Source organism: Gracilinanus agilis, chromosome 5 (assembly GCF_016433145.1).
Source record: "Gracilinanus agilis isolate LMUSP501 chromosome 5, AgileGrace, whole genome shotgun sequence".
Lineage (NCBI taxonomy): Eukaryota > Metazoa > Chordata > Mammalia > Didelphimorphia > Didelphidae > Gracilinanus > Gracilinanus agilis.
Window position 1 is genome coordinate 170,018,446 of NC_058134.1, and position 23,934 is coordinate 170,042,379.

A 23,934-nucleotide genomic window follows, 5' to 3' on the forward strand; every position below is an offset into this window, starting at 1 on the left:
TTCATTGGGTATGGGACCATAGTGATCTTTATTAATGATGGTTAGGATTTTATCACTGCATACAAATCCTTCAAAATATTGAAGTATGATTAGATCTTTTCTTGGTATACCCTTCCTTGATATAGGTAGCTACTGAGTCACTGTTATTATTCAGGAACAAGGGAGCTTTTCTATTAAGCCATCCAACCAGGGCAAATTTGTTTTGGATCAGATTTGTTTCAGATCCTATAACAAGACAAAGAAACCTTGAGATGGCTTCCTTATTAGGAAGCCATTAGGCTTCTTTGGTGTAGGGGCAAGAGATAGAGAGTTAAAGGGCCTGGATTTCAACAACAACTATGCTACTGATTGTCTATATGACTGAACAACCCATTTCTATCTCTCAAACTCAGTTTCTTTATTTTCAAATGTGTGCATGGGGGAAAGTTTATTATCTTTAGGTTCCCTTCCAACCCTAATAATAAAAGTCTTGGCATTTTTGATATGTAAGTTATGCTTTTCAATCATACTAACAGATATATGAAGTAGGTGGTATTATCCCCATTTTATTGCTTAAAAAATGGACTCTTCAAGAAATTATATGTCTGAGGCAGAATTTGAATCCAGGTCTCTGTGCTACCTTGCTGTCTGTCATATCCTGCCATCTATTTGGAGGGAGAATTAGAGGTATTTCTCACTGGGAGCCTAGATAGGTTGGATGAAATATGTTTAGAGTTTGGCAAAACAGGAAAGTTTAACATGTGCTCTCCCTCTCTACCCCCAACCCATCCCATTAGCAGAAAAGTAGTTGCTAAATGGTCAGGTGGAAAGAGGTTAACCAGGCAAGGTTAATTCATCTTACAAAGACTCTCCATGTTGGGCCTTCCTGTTAAATCTGAACAGAAGCATCTAGTAATGTGGAAGGGGGAAAAATGATGAATGTTGATGGGGAAGATAAATGGCCTTTAGGAACAGTCTCCTATATTGGAAAGACATAAAAGCATGAAAGTCAGGTTAACTATGCAGTCTTATCTCTCACTAGGTTTTTCTTCCTGTTGGTAAAAGCCAGGTAAACAGGTACATTTCATTATTTCCAGAGGCCTGCCAGTACTACAATGTAAGGCTGAAGTGAAAACCAAAAGCAGACTTCTATCTACTGCTATTGAATGAAAGAAAAGATTCTTTTATGGCAATGCATTTTCCAGATGGCCTGGTGGTTGGGTTATTGTTGTCTCGGGAGGGTAGAAGACTAAAAAAGCAATGACTATTAGCGTCACACAGGTCACACATGCAGAGACACACACACAAATACACTGGTCAAAATCTCATATTGGTACTGGGTGATAATGTTATTAGGGCAATTGTTAGTTCTGTCTCTCTGCTCAAATTAAATTGCATTTTTTCTCTGGTGTACAAGGTTCTATACATCTAGAAGAAAAAAAAGTACCTTAAGAGTAAGGGCTGTTTCATTTCTTTTAAACTTATGTATAGTGACTTGTTCACATTGGGTATTTAATGAATGTTAGGGTGCCGCTTCCCAGTCTTTTTAAAAAGCTCATGACTCTGATTTTCCTTTCCTCTTAGATGACGGAGGGGCGCCGATGTCAAGTCCATCTCCTTGATGACAGAAAGCTGGAACTGCTAGTCCAGGTAAATTATTTTTATTTTAATTTTAGGGTTTTCTTTGTTTAATGAGAACAAATTTAATATAGTTTTCAATCTATTTACTGAAGGGGGAAAATAGTTTATTTATTTTTATTCTCTAAAATATGTAATTAGTACAAACTCACTGTGAAATCCTGATTGATATCCTGTTTCCATTCTGACTCTACTTAAATTATTGTAGACAAGTATATATCTGGATTGTTGTTAAATAAAATTCAACAATCAGTAGCAAATCTTTTTTTTATTATAACTACTCCTACTAGTTGGAAGATTTTCTTCATACCTGTCCTAAATGCCTCCTGCTTCAAGTTAAGCCAATTTATTCTTTGATGTTAAATGGATGGATTGAATGGATGGAAAACAGCTGCCAGCATTCTCTACTTCTCTTCATGTATTTCAAGACAATTAGCTGCTCCCTTTGTTTTTCTTTTAAAGAATATTATCCTCTTCATCCCTATAAAGAGATTCAAGGTTCTATCTGTATTTTACACCTTGGAAAATTCAGATCAGGCAATGAAGATCACATAAAGAGAGAACAAATCCAAGTCAGCTAAGAAGTGAAATTAGAACCATTGATGCCCTTCTTCTCCCCACACCACCCCCCAACCTTGGGCTCTAGTTCAAACTACTTGGAAAATCTGTTAATTTCTTCCGAGCCCAAAAAAAAGTCAGGTCTTCAGACCTGATTGTGTAACTATAAAACTTTCAAGAGTTAGTAATTTCCTGGCTCAATTCAAGCTCTATTTTTGCTCTGGATTGGAATTGTATCCAAATAAATATTGGATAGATTATTGTCAACTTCCCAGCTAAGATTTTTGTGGTGTTACCATGTGGCTTTTCATCATCCATCATATTTCACCACAGCAGTGACTACAATGTGTCAGTGGATTAAAATTGTGCCTTTTACCATTCATTGACTTTGGGGAAAAGCTCTGGGTGCCGTTTCAGGGTGGGAGATGGGGAAACAAGGCAAGAGGGAGATGAAGAGAGAGAGAGAAAAACAGAGACAGTCATTTTCAACCACTTTCCTTTTCCCCTCTCCCTAGTCACATATACATTATTCAAGTCTGTCAATATTCAAGCAATTAACCTTAAAAGCTGATAGCTTATACTTTTGACTTTAATCAAGGACTAAGTCATGGTTTGGATTTTAGAGGCAGTCTGATGTTGAGCAAAATATTTTCAGCTAGTTATGCGGCTCAATAAATGCAAGATTTGCAACTACCATTGAGGCTTAATGGTTAAGAATTGGTTAAGGTGTGTATATGTTTGCCTGGAATTGTTTTTTTTTTTTGTTTTTGTTTTTTTTTTTTAATCTGAATTTAAACTGAATGGATGCTAATGGCTTTGGAAAGAAGCAATGCTCTAACAGGAAATAAAGGCTCATATGGTACCAAAATTACATCTGATGGCCAGCTTGCCTTATGTATTCAGGATAAATATTTGCCTTTATGTAAGAAGGACAAAGATATATGAGGAATTCTGAAGCTAAATTGGATTAAAGGAAAACTTATTTCAGTATGTGATTTTTGCAGAAATTAAAAATCATAAATAAAATGAGAAAATGTTCTGTTTACCTGTATTAGCTGCATGTTGTGTCTGTATTAGCTTCCATATACAATCTATCTTGGTATCATATCCCCAGAGGACCTATTGCCATAGTACCTAATTGCTTGGCATGAGGGGAGAGGTGGGTTATTTAAAAAACAAAGGACTATGAAGTGGAAGATATAATAGCCTCCTCTGTATCACATTTCAATCTAGGTAATCACAACCTAGAATAAATAACAAGGTCATAGTTCTTAGTTGCTGACTAATCAAAGGCCTATTTAAGGATATGAGAGGTCTATGTCTTCAGTCCAGAGAGGAAAGAACAGATTCAGAAACATTTCATAGGATCATAGATGTATGGAAGGGACTTCAGAGGCCACCTGGCTCAACAGCCTCATATTATAGCTGAGGCCCAGAGAGTGAAAGTGATGTCTCTAAAGTCACATGGATGGAAAGAGTTATAGTATTTGAACCGAGGTCCTCTGATTCAAGTCATCAGACTTTTACATGTATCACACTATTATAGCTGTTAAACGTATTAAGGACCATATTTTTATTCAACAAACATTTTAAGTACTTACTATGTTTAAGATACATGTGCTATAGTTTGTGGCATAGATGATTTGTCATCCATCTGATTTTTAAAGAACACATGTTTTGACCCTGTGCCTTCTTTTTTAATTTTTTTTCATTCATGAGAATATTAAAAAGAAATCTGATCCTTATGGCTCATTCATTTGCACTTAATCATAAAACTGTACCTGATGCTAAGGATTCTTCTATGTCCATTAATGTTTATAACAGGCCTTAAAGTGGGGCATTTCATTTTAAACCTTTGGTCTTGAAGGAAAGAAGGGACTATTCACAAGTTTAACCTAACAAAGGTTGAAATTCAGAAGGGGAAGACTTGGAGAGAAAGCTCAGGTTTATATCAGTCAGGTAACTAACTTCATGAGAAGACTGAAACGTTGGTTTTTAAGCCAATAATTTAGACACAAAAAGGGCCTCTCTAATGAGAAAAATACAGTCATTTTGTAGTTGGGGAAGAAAAGATTCATACGCCAGTTCTATACTTCATTCACAAGAGTTGGAGATTATCACGAGAATGCAGCTTGATGCCCACTACTCAGATGATTTCACCATGTATAGTGTGTTTCTGCCCACTGTGTCTTTAAGAAGCTCATTTCTTTCCCTGGATGACAGAGCAAAATGAGTATAATTCTACCACAAAAATATTTTTAAAGCACTTAGAGCTCAGGGGGGGAATTGAATTCATGCTTCTAGATTCTTGATTATATCTCAGCAAATCCCTAGAAGTATGAATGGTCAGTAATCCACATGTTAGGATTTAAATTCATGTAAATTCATTCCCCAAAGCCACAGGTGTATCATTGACTGGTAGTTTCTGGCTCCTGGGACATGAACTGTACTGCTCATTGTAGTCATGCTCATGAATAACTGGCTGTAAAAGGAGGCTTGTCTGACCTGAGAATTTGCTAACTAAGAATATCTATTCCTTTTGGTCGCCAGTATTTTAGTCAATCAGAACTCTAAGCAAGAAACTCAAATTCCAAGTTAAGGAAGCTTAATGGAAAGTTCAACCCAAGATTTACTGTCCTGGCTTTCTCTTCCCCGACTCACTGTTAGTTGTCCCTATGAGCTAGCAGGCAAAAACATGTTACCTATGTGTTCCCTTTCATTTCATTGGGCCTCATGTGTAATTATTGGAGTCAGGACTTTAGATGGTTACACAGACAAGATGGATGGCTACATAGATATATGAATGGATGGATGGATGGATGGATGGATGTATGTACACAACTATGTTTAGAGAGGAAGGTCAAGCTTGTGATTTCATAATAGGAGGGAATTCATTCCAGTAAACACAGGTAGACTAAACCACTGAGAAATTAAATGACTTGCTTACAATCTCACAGCTGACATTTGGCAGAGGCAAAATTTGCACTCATCTTTGTATGACTCCAAAGACTAATCTTTTTTTCACACTGCTGCACATATTTACATATATAGTCAGATACTGAAATATACCATGAAAAAGTAATATTGAGCATATGATGTATTTGCTTCTGTAAACTACTATTAGTTGTATAAAAAATAGTTTCTGATCTTTTAATGGCACTATTCCTTCTGCATTTTTATTCACTTTTGAAGGGGAGAATAATTTAATGAAAAGACTTAGCATCAAGAGAGGTAGATTTCGGTCCTAACCCAGACCTTTTCTATGTGAATGTGGGAGAGTCAGTTAACTTTTCTCAACTTCAGTGTCCTCACCTACGAAGTGGTGATTATAAATACACTGTACCTCACAGGGTTTTGAGGAAAATCCTTTGTAAACTGTACAGCCATACATGTTACCCTGTTTTTATGCCCAGTATGTATATGTTGAGGAGAATCTTTTAGGGACAAAGAAAGAGGAAACAGGTGCAGGCTATAACTGAAAATTCCAAGTTAAATTTAAGAATTTCCTGAAGGTGGAAGTTGTCACATGCTATAAAAGATTGAGTTAATGAAGGAAGAATCTGGTATCTTCTTAGCTTCAGGGATTTTGAATAAAGGATGGCTTTTCCCAAGTGTTTTGGGTGTGGCTCCTTCATCATACTTTTACTAGATTACTAGGGAACCTAAACTGCTTTGGTATATCCTAGTCTATGATGCTTTGGGTGTGACCCCTGCAGTATACTTTTTTTTTTTTTATTAAACGCTTACTTTCTGTCTTAGAAATAACTCTAAGGTAGAAGAGCTAGGCAAATAGGATTAAGTGACTTGCCCAGGGTCATACAGCTAGGAAGAGTCTAAAGCCAAATTTAAACACAGGTGCTCCAGACTCCAGACCTGGCACTCTAACTTCTGTGCCACCTAGCTGCCCACTTCATTATGCTTTTACAAAGTTCCTAGCAAGCCTAAACTGCTTTGGTATATTTTGGTACTGTCTTCCTAACATAAAAATGTTTTTTTCAAGATAACTGAATGTTTGCATTACTCCTTCCCATTTTCTCATAAACTTATTTGTTGCCCCAGTTGTTTTTCATTATGTCTAGAAGACTAAGTACTGCTCTCTGTTGGCAACCTTTACTTTCAGAGCTCCTTTTAGAGCTCTCTTTTATGCAAGAGTATTTCAGAACTAAAATTGGTCCCTCTTAAACTCAAATAGCCTCAATGAAGTCCATTCCATCACAGGCTTAGGTAATGCCCTAAAAGAGTTTTTTTGTAAGTTGCCCCAGTATTGGTTTAGAGGCATTGCCACTGCTTTTGTCTACCCTCTAGAACTGAGTTCCTCAGTGGTAATCAATAAACCATTTTTAAGTCTCTCTCTTTCCATTATAACATAAAAAACAAAACTTTCTTAAAATTCAGAGGAGTATAAACACTAAGTTTTCCCAGAGTATTGAAATGGGCTCATGAATTATTGCTATGATAAGCAATTTCCCTAGTTTTCTAGAGGGAAACACTGGATAGAAACATCATATGGTCTATTTAAGAGAAACAGAAAGAGAATTAACTTGTTTTTTAAAATTATAATGGAATCTTTATTGATCAAGGTATCATCCTAGGTTCTGAAGGGGATACAATGATGAATAAAACAGCCACTGACTCCAAGTTTGCTGTGTCTTTTAAAACCCAGATGAATTAGAAATCATCTTTGCTATAGGCTACAAGGAATGGGTCTTGAGCATAGCAGGTATTTTAAAGTATGTTTATTGAATGCCTGAACAGAATACTCCTTAACAAAATTGGTGATGCTGGCTTCTAAGTCCTACCTTTATGGAGGAGATAGTTCATCATTTCAGACTGGCTTTTGACCAGTAGTCAAACAACAATTTTTACATATATTAGTGTGAAAGATATACATGCACATGTAGCAGCAATATCTAGAAATGGATAAGCATTAATTATGTTCTAGGAACTAGTTGCTAAAGACACAAATCCAAAAACTAAATAGTCTTGCCCTTAAGGCACTTATATTCTTTTTGAGAAGTTAAGTTTTATCAAGCTACAATAAGAGACAATATTTCCTATGTACCATAAGAAGAAAGCAAATATAGAAATTGCAGGATCTCAGGTAACTAGGTGATACAGTGGATAAAGTATCTGGCTTGTAGTGAGAAAAACTCATCTTGCTGAGTTCGAATTTGACCTTCAACACTAGCTTTGTAACTTTAGGCAAGTCATTTCACCCTGTTGCCTCAGTTTCCTTATCTGTCAAACGATCTAGAGAAGGAAATGGCCATCTACTCTAGTATCTTTGTCAAGAAAACTCCAAATGGGGTAACAAAGAGTTGGACACAATTGAAGTGACTCAACAATCTATCTATCTATCTATCTATCTATCTATCTATCTACTCTCTACTTAGTGACCATTTTTATTTAATACTTTATATGAGCTATATCTAGGTATTTATATGGTATATATCTAGATATTTAAGTGAAAAATGAGGAAACTTCTAATGATGTAAGTTGGCACCTTTCCTTCCTTTTATGGTCTTGGAGAATTACCTAAGTACTGAGAGGTTAAGAGGCTTTCCCGCACTGGCAATATGTGTCAGAAATTAAAACTGAATCCAGGTCTTCTCTATCCACTACTCTTGATTAACTCTCAAATTAAATATTTTTGAATCTCTATTAATGTGCTTGGAAGTAACTCAAAGTCATGATTGAAAGTGAATTCCTTTATGTTTTTGTTCTGAGCACAGTTATGTTGCTGTACTGGCATATAATATGAACTTAATAAACGTTTGTTATTTAATTGAGGAATTGCTAGAGAAAGTATAATTACATTAAATAGCTGTTCCCTGCAAAGATATCAATGATCCCTAAATTGCCATAACTGTCTTTCCTCAATCCTCAACCTCTGTAGTGTCCCATTATATTAAGATTAACCCCCTCTTCTATATTTTGCAAGCACAGTGGTCACAGTATTACACAAAAAATATTATTAGAAGAAAACATATATCTTTGAGCAATCCACTGATTAGTCTCAAAGCTGTAAATAAATTCTAAAGTCATATACCTGAATATCAAGTCTTCTTTGGAGAAACTCTTCTCCCACAAGTCTTATCTACATTGTTCCTCTTCATCTGGCAAAAGAATTATTTCTCCAACTTCTGACCGTTCTGCTTGACCCTCCTGAGCTTCGTGATATAAGCACCTACCTTAGTTACCATTTTCTTAAACAAGGTGAAGGCAAATCTCTAGAATTCTATAATTTTTTTGGTTCTCTCTTCCCTATACCAAATGACAGAAAAAGTCCTTTTTCATGTTGTCTGTTTGTCTCTCTCTAATGCTTTTTTTTCACCCTACTTTAGTCTCCATTGGTTATAGATAAGCTCATTAATAATGGACCTGCCTTTAGGTACATTAAACTTGGCCAGGAGTTGGAAATGGAGATATTAGCACCAACAACTTATTTATGTATCTTTATTGCCTTCTTCTGCCTTTCAGCTCCAGAGAAGTCTGCTCCTTTCTTACTTTTCCTGTCTCTATCAGAAAGGTAGAAAGAAAGGAAGAGTAGATAATGCTGAGGAGAAAACTCAGGGTCCATGCACATATTTCCACTAGAAGTCACAACTCTCATGATTCATCACTGTCCTCCTCATAGTGGACCTCACAAGTAATAGTCATGCCCTCACTCACAGGTTACTCTATTTTTTCTTCTTTCCCTTTTCTCCTTAAAAAAAGCATTCTCAACTGGAGCTTGCCAGTAATTGAATTAATAGAGTAAAAAGGTGTTGATCTATCCTTAAGAGAAAGGTGATATGCAAGTTAGCTATTGTTAGCCATCCAATATGCATTCATTAAATACCTGAGTTCCAAATAAATACCCAACTAGCCTGAGTTCTTCAGGTCATGGAATCTTTGACATAATGGTCCTACTTACATAGCCGCCCATTCATATATGGCTCTCTAGATATATTTTTACAAATTATTTACCAATTATAAGTCAATAACAGTTGATTATATGTCAAGCACCTTGTGAATTCCTAAGGATGCAAAGAAAGACAAAAGACAGTTCTTGCCCTTGAAGAGCTCAAAATATAACAGGGGAAGACAACAGACAAATAACTATGCTCAAAGTACTAGCCAAGTGGGTCAGTGCCAGGCCTAGAGACTAGAAAGTCCTGGTTTCAAATCTGACCTCAGACACTTCCTAGCTGTGTGACCCTGGGCAAGTCACATAACCCCCATTGCCGAGCCCTTACCACTCTTCTGCCTGTAACCAATACACAGTATTGATTCCAAGACAGAAGCTAAGGGTTTTTTAAAAACAATGTACAAACAAGCTCTATGCTAGATAAATTAGAGAAAATCAATAAAAAGCAGGATATGTGCATGGAAGGCACATATAAATATTCCTTTAAAGGCCACTCTACCTCAACATTGATGAACTTAGCAAATTCAAAAACTATCCCATTGTTGAACTCTTGGGAGAGGCAATCTGGTGTATTATAGACTGGATTTGGAGTCAAGAAGACCTGGATTTAAATCACACCTCTGAGATATACTAGTTCAATTACCCTAAGTTATTTAACCTCTTTTTTTTGGGTCTCATTTCTGTCATTGGGGTAATCAGAATAATAACAGCACAGTTATTATTCAAGAACCTCACAGTTCTTGTGGTCTATGTAAAGCACTTGGCAAAAGTTGAAATGCTAGAATATCTGCTATTGTTATTATTTCCTTAACTTCATTGAGTTTTTTTTTTTTTTCATTCTCAACCTGGCCTGTTAAAATGTCTGTTAAAGTTAGGAAGATTTTTTTTTTTTAAAGAGGATTAGGATCTTGAATTCCAAATGTCTGAGAACTTCCTGTTTACAGAACAGCTTAATCCTAAAGATTATATATAGGTAGTGTTCATTGATTGAATGGAGACTTTTGGAAGAGTGTTCTAACTTTGGCAAAGAGAAAACAAGAAGAAAGCAATTGCGGCATGGTGGTGGGAAAGGAAGGAGAAATTTTAAGACTTCCCAGAAAGAGGAATTTCCATTCCCCAAACAGGAAATATATACTTAAATGGTTAATTTCACTTAAACAAAAAGAATGAGGTCACATACCAAATTTTGAGTCATGGGAAGGGAATGTATGAGGCAGTAATTGAGTGTATTTGTAGCTCTTCTGCCTATAGGCCCCTGCAAGGATGAAGAGTTTGAGTTGGGCTGGGAGTATCAGCTAACCTGATCCATGAGTTGCTACCCCATACCTACATCATAAAGTGTTCAAGTTCTTCTGTATCCTTGGGGCCACACATGGTAGAAGTAAGCAAGAGAAAGAGCTAACCTTTTTGCCATCTTCTCTATTTCTTTGTATTCTACTTGGATCCATTCACTGATTTTCATTCCTGTCTTTACTATTGATTCTCTTCTACTTTTTGGCCCTTGAATTTGTTGTCTAGACCAACTGCTCTCTCCTTCCTAATCCTATTGCTCCTTTTGCTGTTAACCTTTGCCTCACCAATTTGGGAGGTTGGATATAATAGTTGTAAAATCATCAGACTTTAATGCTAGAATGAACTTCAGTGACAAACTCCAGCATTGATCAGGTGCCCCCTATGTGAGTTCAATCAATTTAACATTTATTATGCTCCTACTATATTCAATGCACTGTAAAACTGTTTCATTTATTTTACTATTGCAGAACAATACCAGTGCCTTTGGACTTCAAATGATAAAATAGTTTCATGTCCTAATAAATAATACAGGCAGCTTCCTATGTTAATCTTATAGAGAAGCCAACTGATAAGAATACAAATTTCCCCCACTTTATACATATTCCTGAAAGCCTGTATATAAATAAAATCTTTGTAACCTGAAGCCATCATTGACAACATAATAGTGACTTACATTTAATGTCTTCAAAAGATTTTATCTCATTGGATCCTTGCAACTCTTGGTAATCCATCAGTCAACATGAAATTACTAAATTTATATAATGTGCCAGGCATTATGATAGGTGTTGGGGATATGGAAAACAAGAATGAGACAATTCTGCCCTTCAAGGAGCTTATGTCCTATAGGGGAAATAACCTAAACTCCAATGAGTAGATACAAAATATATACAAAGGAAATTTAGGGGAGAGGCACTGGCCCACAGAAGTGTGGATGAGTGAAGTGCTTTAGGAAGTGGTTTGAGCTGAACTTTGAAGGAATCTAGGAATTCTAAGCAGTGGAAGTGATGAAAGAAAATTCATTCCAGGAGTGGAGAATAGACTTTTCCTTTCTTTAAAAAAAAAAATCCTTACTTTCTGTCTTAGAGTTGATATTAAGTGTTGATTCTAAGGAAGAAGAGCTATAAGGTGTAGGCAGTTGGGGTAAAGTGACTTGCCCAGGATTACACAGCTAGGAAGTATCCAAGGCCAGATTTGAATCAAGGTGCTCCACTCTATCCATTGTGCTACTTAACTGTCCCGGTGGATAAATTTTCCAAAGTATATTATGACGAAATGGAAGTGTGATGGTTGCCCAGTCTTTCCTCCTCTTCTCAGTTAAAAATTTTAAGGAAGCCACCTACTGGGTACCTCCAATTCTTCTTTCCTCACTTGTGACTAAACCTTCTGCAATCTGATGCTTCTCATCTGTCGGCTAAAAATGTCTTCTCCAAAGTTACCAAACATCTCTAAATTGTCAACTCTAATGACCTTTCCTCCTTTCTCGTTATTCTCACTTCTCTAGCCTTTCATGACATGATTCTTTCCTTGTTCTCTAATCTATACAATTTCTTCTCCTTATCTCCTTTGCTTGTTCTTCATTTATGTCATAAAAAAATCCTGGATGTTTGCCAAAATGTTCTTGTACCCTTTTCTCTTCTTGTTTATAATAATATTTGATCATATCATCTTCCATGAGTTCAGTTGTCTCTATGCATTTTTATGGATTTTTAAATCCAACCCTGTCTCTTTCCTGAGTTTTATTCTTATATTACCAATTGTATTTTGGATATCTCAGACTGGATCTCTCATAGGCATCTCAAATTCAAAATATCAAAATAAAACTCATTAATATTTTCCCTTCCAACACCTCTGTCTTTCTAATTTTCTTATTACTGCCAAATAATCCTCTTTATCACCTAGGCTCACAAATTCAGTATCATCCTTGGTTCCTACTCATAATCTCCCTACAAACGCTATCTTTTGTCAAATTTTGTCATTTCTACTTCCATAATATCTCTTATATTTGTCTTCTCTCCAATCATACAGCTACACCTCAGCATAGGCTCTTATCTCCTCTCATTTAGACTATTGCAATAGCGGCCTTTTTTTTTTTTTTTTTTTTTTTTTTTTTAAACCCTTACCTTCTCTCTTGGAGCCAATACTGTGTATTGGCTCCAAGGCAGAAGAGTGGTAAGGGCTAGGCAATGGGTGTTAAGTGACTTGCCCAGGGTCACACAGCTAGGAAGTATCTGAGGTCAGATTTGAACCTAGGACTTCCTATCTCTAGGCCTGGCTTTCAATCCACTGAGCCACCCAGCTGCCTCCTAGAATAGCCTTCTAATTGTTATCTTTGCCTCAAGTCTCAACACACTCCAATTCATCTTTGCCATCACTTCCCAAGTCCTTATCCAAAATTAAAGTTCTGACCATCTCACCCTCTTAATCAGTAAACTCCAGTGGTTCCCTGTTACTTCCAGAATCAAATATAAAGTCTTCTGACTTTTAAAGCCCTTAAAACCTGACCCTATTCTATCTTTCTAGTCTTGCACTTTATTCCCTCCCAATCAATTCATCATCTCTTTGATTTACTTGCTATTCCTACTGGATGATGCTCTGTCTCCTAAATCTATACCTTTACACTGGTTATCACCTATCTTCAAATGCTCTGCTCCTTCCTTCTGCCTCTCAGCCATGTCAACTATATAGCTTCATTCAAGACTGACTTCAAATCCCACTTTCTGTAGGAGGCCTTTCTAGCCCTTCCCCATTCCCTATTAGTGCCTTCTCTTGGAGATTACCTTCCATCTATTCTGTGTGTATATACATATACATTTTCTATATATACAATCTTATGAACATACATGCCTTATAAATAGTGCATATACCATATCTTTGTATGTATATATAATATATATGTACATATTATGGTGGCCACACCCTGGTAAACTGTCTTGACTGGCAAACTAAACCTGTCAGTGAATTGGGGGTTGTCTATCCCAGGCATGTGAAAACTTCCCCCAGCAGAAGGGACTGACAAGAACAATTATCTTCCAAAGGCCATGAAGGTGGCAGAAGCAGGCACTGTGGAGCACTTAGAGGTTGGTTAGGCATCAGAAGAGCCAAAGTCACCAACTTCATCATAGTCATCTTGACTTTTGTCTTGCCACTGGACTTCAATGACTCTGGAAGAGAGAGTGAAGCTAACAATTTTAGTATGACTCTGATGAACTTAAATCCAGTTTATGCACCAATCAAAAGATATCACCAGTATGTTATTTTGGTACTCTTAAGAGTATGATGGATAACAACCACCCAATATATTCATATATGTAGGTAGGTATCCTTGTCTTGTATGTACCTAATTGTGTTATCTCCCCCATTAGAGTAAACACGTTGAGAACAAGACAATATTTTTATCTTTCATTGTATCCCCAATGAGAAACATAGTGACTGGCACATAGTTCACACTTAACAAATGCTTGTTGACTGACAGTGAAAACAAGTAGGCAATTTGCCTGGACCATAGAGTTCACAAAGGGGAATAAAATGTAATAAGTCTGGAAAGCTAGAGCTAGGTATGAAGGCTTTAAATGCCAAGCACAGGAGACTGTCTTTGATCTGAAAGGCAATAAGGAGTGAGCAGAGTAGGGGAGTGACCACTTTGGCAGCCATATAGAATGTGGATTGAAGAGTGAAGAGATAAGAAGATAGAAAGGTTAAATAAGTAATATTTCATTTTACAGATGAGGAAACTAAGGCTTGTTGTTTTTTTTAAGTAACTGAAGGTCACATAGCTAAACATACTGGGGAAGAATGAGAGAGTAGAGAGTCACTGAAAGGATTCTTTCACTAAATCCATTTGTAAAGCAAAGAATTATTTGGTATTATTGCCTACTCTTAGTTTGTCTATTAGTTTTCTTAAAATGAAGCATGCCTGCCTAAGATCTGATGATTATCAGTGCTATGCAAATAGGTTCAGTTTGAAGTCAATTGATGGGAGAAAGGTTTGTTTATCAAAAGTGCTTCATCCTGTTTGCCCTTCTAAGGCCAAGGCTTTAGGAGGCATTGTGGTACAATACACTGGCCCTAAGTTCAAATACCAACTCTGTCACTTGCTGTGTGGATAAAATTAACCTCTCTAAATTGTCTTTTCCTTGACTATAAAAAGAGAGAGTTCACATAGTTGATTTTAGACTCCTTTCACCTCTAAATCTTTGATTCAGTCATCTTGTGATCTAAACATATCACCCTCTGATATTTTCAGAACTACTAGCTACTATTTTCTGAACTGCCTAATGTAACTGATGTTATGGAATCATAATTCAGAATGGGGAAGAAGCTTGATTCTGCAGAATGTAGATGACCAGATAAGCAAAACAGTCTCCAAACACTATTAATTGTCAAAACAAAACAGTTGCCCCTTTTTAGAGATGAAATAGATATATAACTCCAAAAGTTGGAGTGAGGCTAAATTATGAAAGTCCCTATCTGATATTCTAATATCAGTTCTCTGCAGCAAACTGCACTACAGCAAAAGTTGACACAAAGAGACTATATTGTTAGTATTATATGGGAAGGTGAAAACTGAAGGCATATGACATCCATTCTACATATGTTGGTGATTTCATTTTTAGGAGGTAGGTATTCCCCCTAACTTAAGCTCAAGCTATCAGAAATACGTGTTCCTGGCTGTTTCCCATTAAGGGCTATATCCCTTACAAAGTACCTCAATGTACTAGCCAGATGTTGTAACACAATGGAACAGACATTTTTTTGACATTCAAATGAGTTCCATAGTGTTCTGCAAAGCTGAGAGAGACATGTGGCTAGCATGGGTTTCTGGAATGCTAGCAATCTTTGAGGATTCCCTGGAGAGTTAAGTTTCTCAGGAAATGCTTCATTGCCAGTTTAGAAATGTCTTTTAAAAATCTTGCTTAGGAAAAGACTTTTTGAAAATTCACTTGAAATCCTTTTTTTTGTCAGTAATAGCTCTTTTCAATGATACTTCACTCAAAAAGGGTTCATAGCACTTAAAAACATATGGCTATATTAATCTGAGAATAATAAAATTATGTTTAAGAATTATTTTTCTTTCTGAAAAATGTATCCAAATTATCTCATCTTTTAGTTCAAAGGATTTAAAACTGGAAGGGACCTTAGATATCCTCTAGGCCAATGGTATCAAATAGAAATGGGGCCACTAAATCACAGATAAGGGCCCTTGTAGAGTACATACTCACTTAGAAAGCTACATATTAATATCATCTCTGTTTTCTTGTATTTTTATTTATTTTGTTAAATATTACCACATTTTATTTTGTGTTGGGCCACATTCAGGAGTTTTGTGGGCTGTATATAGCCAGCAGTGTCTTTAATACCTCTGATCTAGACTAATCCATTCATTTTATAAATGAAGAAACTAAGGTAAAAGAATTCAAAGAAATGGGTCAAGATCAAACAAATAATAAGTGGTCAACACTTGAATTTGAGTTCTCTAGCCCAAATTTATTTCTTTTTCCCACTGTACCATGTTCTACTTGTAAAGTATAGTGATGTTTCATTTAATAACCATGAACATATCACTAGGTTAGTATCTGTATAATTTAGTCAGAATATTGAGTCCAGATTGCCCAGCAAATAACCTCTTTCCCAATTTGTTTTGTGTAATAGTTAAGTTTTGGTCAGAGCAGTGTATGCAGATCACTACTTTCTCCCTGGCCCTTAAATGCGAATCCATTTAATGAATTCTTTGAGTTTAGAACTTCTATTAGACAATTATATTAAATTTCACTTATGTGGAAAGCAGCAATGGCATTAATAACTCATTTTCATATCTTATTAGATTTGTAAATATCTGCATTTTCACCAAGATGAAAACAAGGTGAACCCTAAGCAAAATTGTGCAGTTAGTCCTTTTCAATATTATGAGATAACTCCCCTTTCTCCTAGAGCAGTGATGACAAACCTTTTAGAGACCAAGTGCCCAAACTGCAATCCCAAACCCATGAGTGGAGAGGGGGAGGGAAGCAACCCATCCCCACAGTCCCCACATCCCTCTGGCTTCATAGTAATGAACTCTGGCAAACTCTGTGCTGAAGCAACAGTGTGTGTGCACCCACAGAAAGGGCTCTGAGTGCCCCCTCTGGCACACATGCCATAGGTTCACCACCACAGACTAGAACCTTCCTTCTGCCCTTCCTCCCTGCTATCAAACCAGGAAAAGATTTTTCAGTTATCGGCATTAATTGACCATCATTTACTGTAAAGACATTTCGAGATTGTCACTCAACTAGTCTTTATATTTTTAAGCATTGTATTTTATTACGAGATAAAAAGAATCAGGAATCATTAGTAAGCAAGCAAAGAGATTTGGGGTTTAGTTAAAAGGACTTCAGAAATCATGTAATCTAATTTGTAAAGTCAGGCCTAAAGATAACCTTGATAAATTTGAATCACAGGATCTCAAAGCTGAGACAGACTAAAGAGGTGATAGAAAGATAAATTTAGAGTTGAGAGGCTCCTTAGAGACCATTGAGACCCCAACCCCATCATTTTATAGATGATAAAACAAGTCACAGAGTGGTGAAGTGTATAGCCCACAGCTAGATAACTATTGAATGAGGTACTATTTGAATCCAGATCTTCACTCCAAATTCAGTGTTCTATCTGTTAAGCTCTGCCCTTTAGACTTTACACACACATTCCTAAAACTTTGGGGATTAGGATGGGTATCAAATTGTTGTCAGATTTTTCCAAAACCAAAGATCTTCCTTTTACTTTACCAATCTCAGAATAATTCAGGGATTCTTCAGTATTCCCTTAACCTTAATTTTCCATTCTTCTACCTTAGCCCCAAATTTCCCAGAGGTATTTAAATTTACTTGCAATTTTAATTAATATTTAATTGACTTTAATACCCTAATTATCTTTCTCTGAAGCTCTAGAAAGCATCTTATTTTATCTTCCTATCTCTGTAGAATAGTTTATTTGTTTTAACAAAGAGTATTTTTGAGGCGTATCTTTTTTTGTTTATAAAAGTTACTATTATAATTGCTTTCTGGCCACCAAATTTTATTTCACTGAAAACCTTAGGAAGCCCCAATCCTGTCATACATGGAATTTAATCATAATAGAGAAGTTTCCAGGAATTTCTGGTTGGCATTCATAAAATATAAGAAAGTGTCTATAATTGGTTTCATAATTTGTTGAACAATAAGAATTACCAACCTTGGAGATAAATATCAATTGAGGATATTATCACATCAAGAATCAATTCATTTTGATCTTCATCCTACCTAAAATCAATATCTACTTTTTATCATTTTTTTTCCTTGGTGGTAGGTAATACAGTTAAGACTATATTTACATTTGGTAGTTGGACTGGCTATTAGAATACAGCAGAGGATAAGGATGACAGTACCGCCTACAGCTATCCTCTATACAGGAAACAGTATTAAATTGTGAGTTCAGGTGTGCAGATTGTAGAGGGATTTGAATGAAGGCTATGGGGAACCACTATAAAGTTCTGAGAAGAGGGGTAATACAATGAGATTTGTGTTATGGAAGCGAAATCTGGCTGCAATGTGAAGGATGGATTAGAGGGGTGAGACACAACAGGGAGGGAAATATAGTTAAATGGCTATTATGGTAATACAGGCAGATGCCTGCACTGAGGTGGTAACAGTAGGGATAGATGGATGGAAGGAGGGAGGTAAAATCTGACAGATCTTGACAACATTGAATATTGAAGGTGAGGGATGAAAAAACTGAGTAAATGATAGTACCAATGATAGTAATGAAAGAATTAAGCGATTAAATTTAAATGAAATTAATTTAAACTTAAATTTTAATTTTTTTAAATTTAAAGCTTTATTTTAAAATAATTTAAATTAAATGTAATTAAACATTTAAAGAAGAGTCCCCCAAAATAAGAGGAAACCTACAAGGGAGTGCAGTTCTTAAGTGATGTGAATTATAAGCTAAAAAATAGGGAAAATCATTTGAGAGGCTACTTCTGATTTTATCTGTTTATTTTTCTAATCTCTAGCTCCTATTCATTTTTAAAAGCACTATGTAAATGTTATTTGTTGTTGTTGTTTTTCCCTTTAGTTTATTAAACTTTGTATAATGTTTTTCCCAATTATATTTTCTTTCTCCTATTCCTCAAGGATTTTTAACCTAAGATCCATGAACTTCTTTAAAAAATATGTTTTGACAACTATATTCCAATAGAATTTTTTCCTTTGTAAGACTATGCTTTTATGCATTTAGAAAGTATTATTCCAAGAAATCCATAACAAAAATGTTTAAGAACTCATTCTCTCAGAACCTGCTGGAGTAAGCCTTCTTTATCAATGCTTCAAAAAATAAAAATAAAGTGGGAAAGTCAAGGAGCTTTCTATTGCTTGCTTTTGTTGAAGGCATCAATTTCCTTGTGATATTTTTGCTCAACCAAGTCATGTTAAAGTTTCTGTAAATTTAAAGTAAATCACCTTCTTGAGATTTCCTGTCAGGCAGCATCTGCTGGCTTAAAGTAGAGCCATCATTTTTGCTTTATGTATCTGCTTAATTCTTGCATCACCTCATTCAGATGATGGAAGCCATGGTGCTTGCCACCAGCCAAGATCCCTTCCTTAACCTGCCCTAGCAAGCTGCTGAGGTGAATCTGATGTGGGTCTGAGCATGAGATAGTGGACATGGAGCCAGCCATGATGTCAGAAAGACCTAAGTTTACAAATTCTGAGACATATTGGCTGGGAGACTCTGGAGCAGTCATTTAAATATCTCAATATTAATTCTCTAAGACTACATAAGTTTCGGAATAGGCATTGATCTGTATTGGTAGTGAGTTTCCTCATCTGGGAGTTCTCTGTACTAAAGAAATCACAAGTATAGGCACAAAACTTATGTTTGCTTCTACGCTTCTAGATGACACTGTGGATAGAGTGCCAAACCAGGAATCAGGAATGTCTGAGTGCAAATTCAGCCTCAGATTCTTATTAGCTGTGGGACCCTGGGCAAGTCATTTAACCTCTGTCTGCCTTGGTTTCTTCATCTGTAAAATGAGGAAATTACTCCACTATCTTTGCCCAGAAAAACCCCACAAAGGGTCATGAAAAAGTCTGAAATGATTGAACAACAATATTCTGTCTTCTTTAAGAGAGAAATGATCATAAATATAACATTGTATATGTATGCCACTTAGCTAAAGGTCACATTCAATAGGTTTTCACCAGTTAATTTTAGTATTTCACATCCCAAAAACTTCTTCACAGTTATCCTAGTGAGTTTGTTATGACCACAGTGGAATGCTAGGCAAATTAGGAGGATTACTCTGAAAATAATTCTTCATATCCATAGATATTCGTACAGGTATCAGTTGGAAAAACAACGAAGGCAAAGTTCCAAAAAATCTTTTTGACTCTTGTGTCCTAGCACTGAAGCCATAATTATCATTATTGCCAATTCAGTAAATTTAATAAACATTTTAAAGAGCCCAATATGTCCAAGATTTATTTGATTCTCCCAGTATAATAAACTGTGTAGTAAATGAAACAAACAAGTGTCTGCACTCTAGGAGTTTATTTAAAGAGCTACAATCTAGATAACAAATAACTAAGTAGAATACTCTTAACTATTATAACAAATGAAGGGTTGTGGCAGCCAAGTGATGAATAATGTAGCATAACATTAAGGGCATTGAACTCAGGATCAGAAGACCTAACTCTGACACTTACAGGTTTTGTGATCCTGGGCACTTAACCTCAGTTTACTCATCTCTAAAATAGGATTAGTTATGCTTATGCAAACTCCCTCATAAAAATATGATATGGAAAATATTATGTAAACCTTAAAGTGGCATAGAAAGAGGAGTTATGGTTTATAGATGGTTTATATATGGTTATATATGGTTTATATATGGTTATAGAAAGAGGAGTCTGTGGAAACATAGGGTTCCCCCTTTCCCTACCATAGAAGGAAGGAGAATAAGCAGGAATCACATTGAAGAGACCACTCTAAGAAACAAAGCCAAAATATGCAAATCATTTTGCCAATGGACATCCCTTGGAGATCCTTTCTAAAAGTCTAAGTTTTCACAGAGACATCCAGGAACATTCCTGATGGCTTTCTAGGCTAATATGACCAAGGTGAGTAGGTGGCCATGTGCAGTGGAGTAGAAAGAATCCAAATGTTCTATGTTATCAGGGGAGTTTTGGTGAAATCAGAGATATAGGACTTAAAAATGGTACAAAATAAGGCAGCAAATGTGCACTGGGTAGCTAAGTGGCACAGAGGATAGAGTGCCAGCTCTGGAATCAGGAACACCTGAGTGTGAATCCCACTCAGATATTTACTTGCCATGTGACTCTGGACAAATCACTTAACCTTGTTGGGCCTCAGTTTCTTCATCTGTAAAAGTTGCTGGAGAAGGAAATGACAAACCACTCCAGTATCTTTGTTAAGAAAACACCAAATAGGCAGCTGGGTAGCTCAGTGGATTGAGAGTCAAGCCTAGAGACGGGAGGTCCTAGGTTCAAATCTGGCCTCAGGCACTTCCCAGATGTATGACCCTGTGCAAGTCATTTGACCCCCATTGCCACCCTTACCATTCTTCCACCTAGGAGCCAATACACAGAAGTTAAGAGTTTAAAAAAAAAAACACCAAATGGGGTCACTAAGAGTCAGACATGACTAATTTACTAAGCAATAACAGCAGCATTCACTGGATAGGAATAATATAGTAGGCTAATTGACAGTGTCACATAAAGCAACCCCTAGGTGATACTGACCATGATGCTGAAAATTGTATTATTATTTCTATTTTTTCTGCTGTGTTTTATAAATATATATTTATTTTGAACAAATTTTATTCAAAATAAAACAGTGACTGAGAACCTGATTCCTTTGATCTTTGGGAAATGTTATACTTCTCCCCACTCTTACCTTTCTTTGGGGAGAAAAATACTGTGTGGTTTTGTTTGATAAAGTGAGAAGTATTGACCTACTTAATGCAGATCCATGTTAGGCATCAAGGGAGAAGACAGAGCCTCTAGGCACATACAGAAACCTAGAAACTGTCAAAGCTTCATCATGCTTCCTTCCCATAAGCCTGGTGCCAGTGCCTTCAAATCTTTTTATGACCCTGTAACCATTCATACCTTTAGTTATTTTATAGAGTATAGATATACTCATAGTAGAAATGTGATCCATAAATGAGAGAGTAGTAGCCTTACCATTAGAAACACCTGGATTCAAATCCTATTTTGACATGGACTGGTGGCATGTCCACCAGTCCTAGGCCAGTCAACTCCTTAACCTCTCTGTCCTAACTTTTGTTAGGCAACCCCCTAAAATGTATCTATTAGGAATAATAGAAGAAATGTCCATATCTGGAGTTCTGTATGTTGACTCTTCAAATAGGATCAAGATTTGAAAGAGACCTTAGAGCTAATTGAGTCTAATATCCCCATTTCTCATAAGCAGAGTCATAGAAAGAATAAGAAGCAAGACTGTCATTTGAACCTAGTTCCTCTAACTCAAAAGAAGGATCCTTTCTACTACCTCTGATACCTTTCATTTGGATTCCACTAGTCCTCCCTAAAAGGAAATACCAATTACCTAATTTACTAGATTAGGAATCAGTAGATATGTGTTGGGACAGCTAGGTAGCACAGTGGATAGAGTATCAGCCCTGGAGTTGGGAGGACCTGGGTTCAAAGCTGGCATCATATTCTAGCTATGTGACCCTGACCATGCCTTTGCTGCTTTTCTGTCTTAGAAGTGATACTAAGAACATATAGGTTCTTTTTGTTTTTCCCTGATCACCTTAGGAAATAAACCTAATAGTGGTATTGCTGAGTCAAATGGCAAACATAGTTTTAGAGAGTAGCTAGATAACTCAATGAATCAAGAGCCATGCCATCCTGGGTTCAAATCTGACCTCAGACAGACACTTCTTACCAGTGTGACCCTTGCCAAATCATGTAAACCCGTTGCCTAGCCCTTAAGCAGTATTAATTCTAAGACAGAAATTAAGGTGGTTTTTTTTTTTAATCTGTATTATGGTTCCAGCTTTGCCAGAGGTTAATGATGCTATTTTGAGCAAGTAGTTTAACCTATCTTTGCCTCACTTTTTCCTTCACCAAAATGGGGGTTTTACTCCCTCCTTTCTAGAGGTACCATATACAGGATGTCCCCAAAGTCTTAGTGCAGTTTTAAGCTTCTGAAAGCTAAAACTCCACTAAGACTTTGGAGATACCCTTTTGATGAATAACCAGTCCAAGAAAGGAGTCAGCAATAAAACTTAGTCCCCTAAGTTATATCCTCATATGTACCAAACACTGGTGAATTGGAAATCTTAATGCAAGGAGGCAAATTCAACCTTATAACTATATATCCCAGAGAGTTGATAGTTGAGAACTCATGAGAATCTGGCTCTAGAAGAGTATATCTAATTCAAAAACTACAGACTAGAGTAAGAGGGGGAGGGAATAATATTGCGTATTGAGAATTAAGAAGAGAATGATTTGGGTCCAGATACATGATTTCATCAAGGGAGGGATCTCCTGGTAAGACTTCCTTCACCAGTAGCAATCAGCAAGTTTTCTGCAACCTAGATAGTCTTAGAGATTTGCTAGGGTCACAGAGAGCGGATTCTTCAGCATCTCCTGGCTCTTCAGATTTTGGCTTCCCAATTAGGACTTGGGATTCTGGTGAGATTTCATTTTCGGATTCGCATTTGTGGTCTGGAGACATTAGAATTAAACTTAGGGTATTTTGTAGCTAGGCAGTACTTTCTGCCTCTATCTACATTTTTCTACTTTCACTCTTTCCACCTCTTTGTAATATTTTTAAATTGGTGACCACAATATTACTTTAGAATTATCATATTTAGCATGAAACCTAAAATTAGATTCTTACAGAAATAAGTGGGAAAGTCAAGAGACAGTTCACACATCTGGCATAGAAGCATTTGTAACCATAGTGTCAAAGCAACATTCCTGACACAGAATAATTTTAAAGGTGCTTCTCACAAAAAAACCTTCCTGTTCATGTTCCCCCTTAAGAAGGTCTTGGGAACTTCAGTCAGTCGTGTTTGGCTTTACAACTTTTGAACACCCAATCTAACAAGAGCATTAAATATGGAAGAGGTTTTATAAAGAAATATGGACAAAGATTGAGACAGTGACATAAAACAGAGATGGAGACAGAAGCAAAGAAGAAAGGGAGGGAAGGAAAAAGAGAGAGAATTAATTCTTATTCAAGCCCAGAGTTAAGAAAACTCTACTTGCCCTTTCCCTTCCCCTCTTAACTTTCTAATTCCAAATTCAAATCTTCTAATGTTAAATATTTCCTCCATCAGCTTTGAAATATAGAAAACCAAAAATACATCATCTTACTTGCTCTTCACTGTTATTCAGGGTCTATTTTGGAGATCATCTCTTCTGGGCTAGAAACATCACAATATATATCTTCCATCCTTGTGCAGGCCATCAACTAAGACTAAATAGTTGTATTGTGGTTAGTATTCTGAAGTCAAGCTAAATTGAAGGGGGAATGTAGGGAAGTGGAGGAAG

At 36.4% G+C, this 23,934-nt stretch overlaps 1 protein-coding gene across 2 annotated transcripts in view; it reads left to right on the forward strand.

Moving 5' to 3' along the window:
• FRMD4A (FERM domain containing 4A) overlaps positions 1-23,934 on the forward strand; it is a 365,617-nt gene that overhangs the window by 118,940 nt on the left and 222,743 nt on the right. For both annotated transcript variants that reach the window (XM_044677278.1, XM_044677277.1), the window contains exon 2: positions 1,564-1,629. In XM_044677278.1, the coding sequence (XP_044533213.1) occupies positions 1,564-1,629 (66 nt within the window). The remainder of the gene's footprint in view (positions 1-1,563; positions 1,630-23,934) is intronic.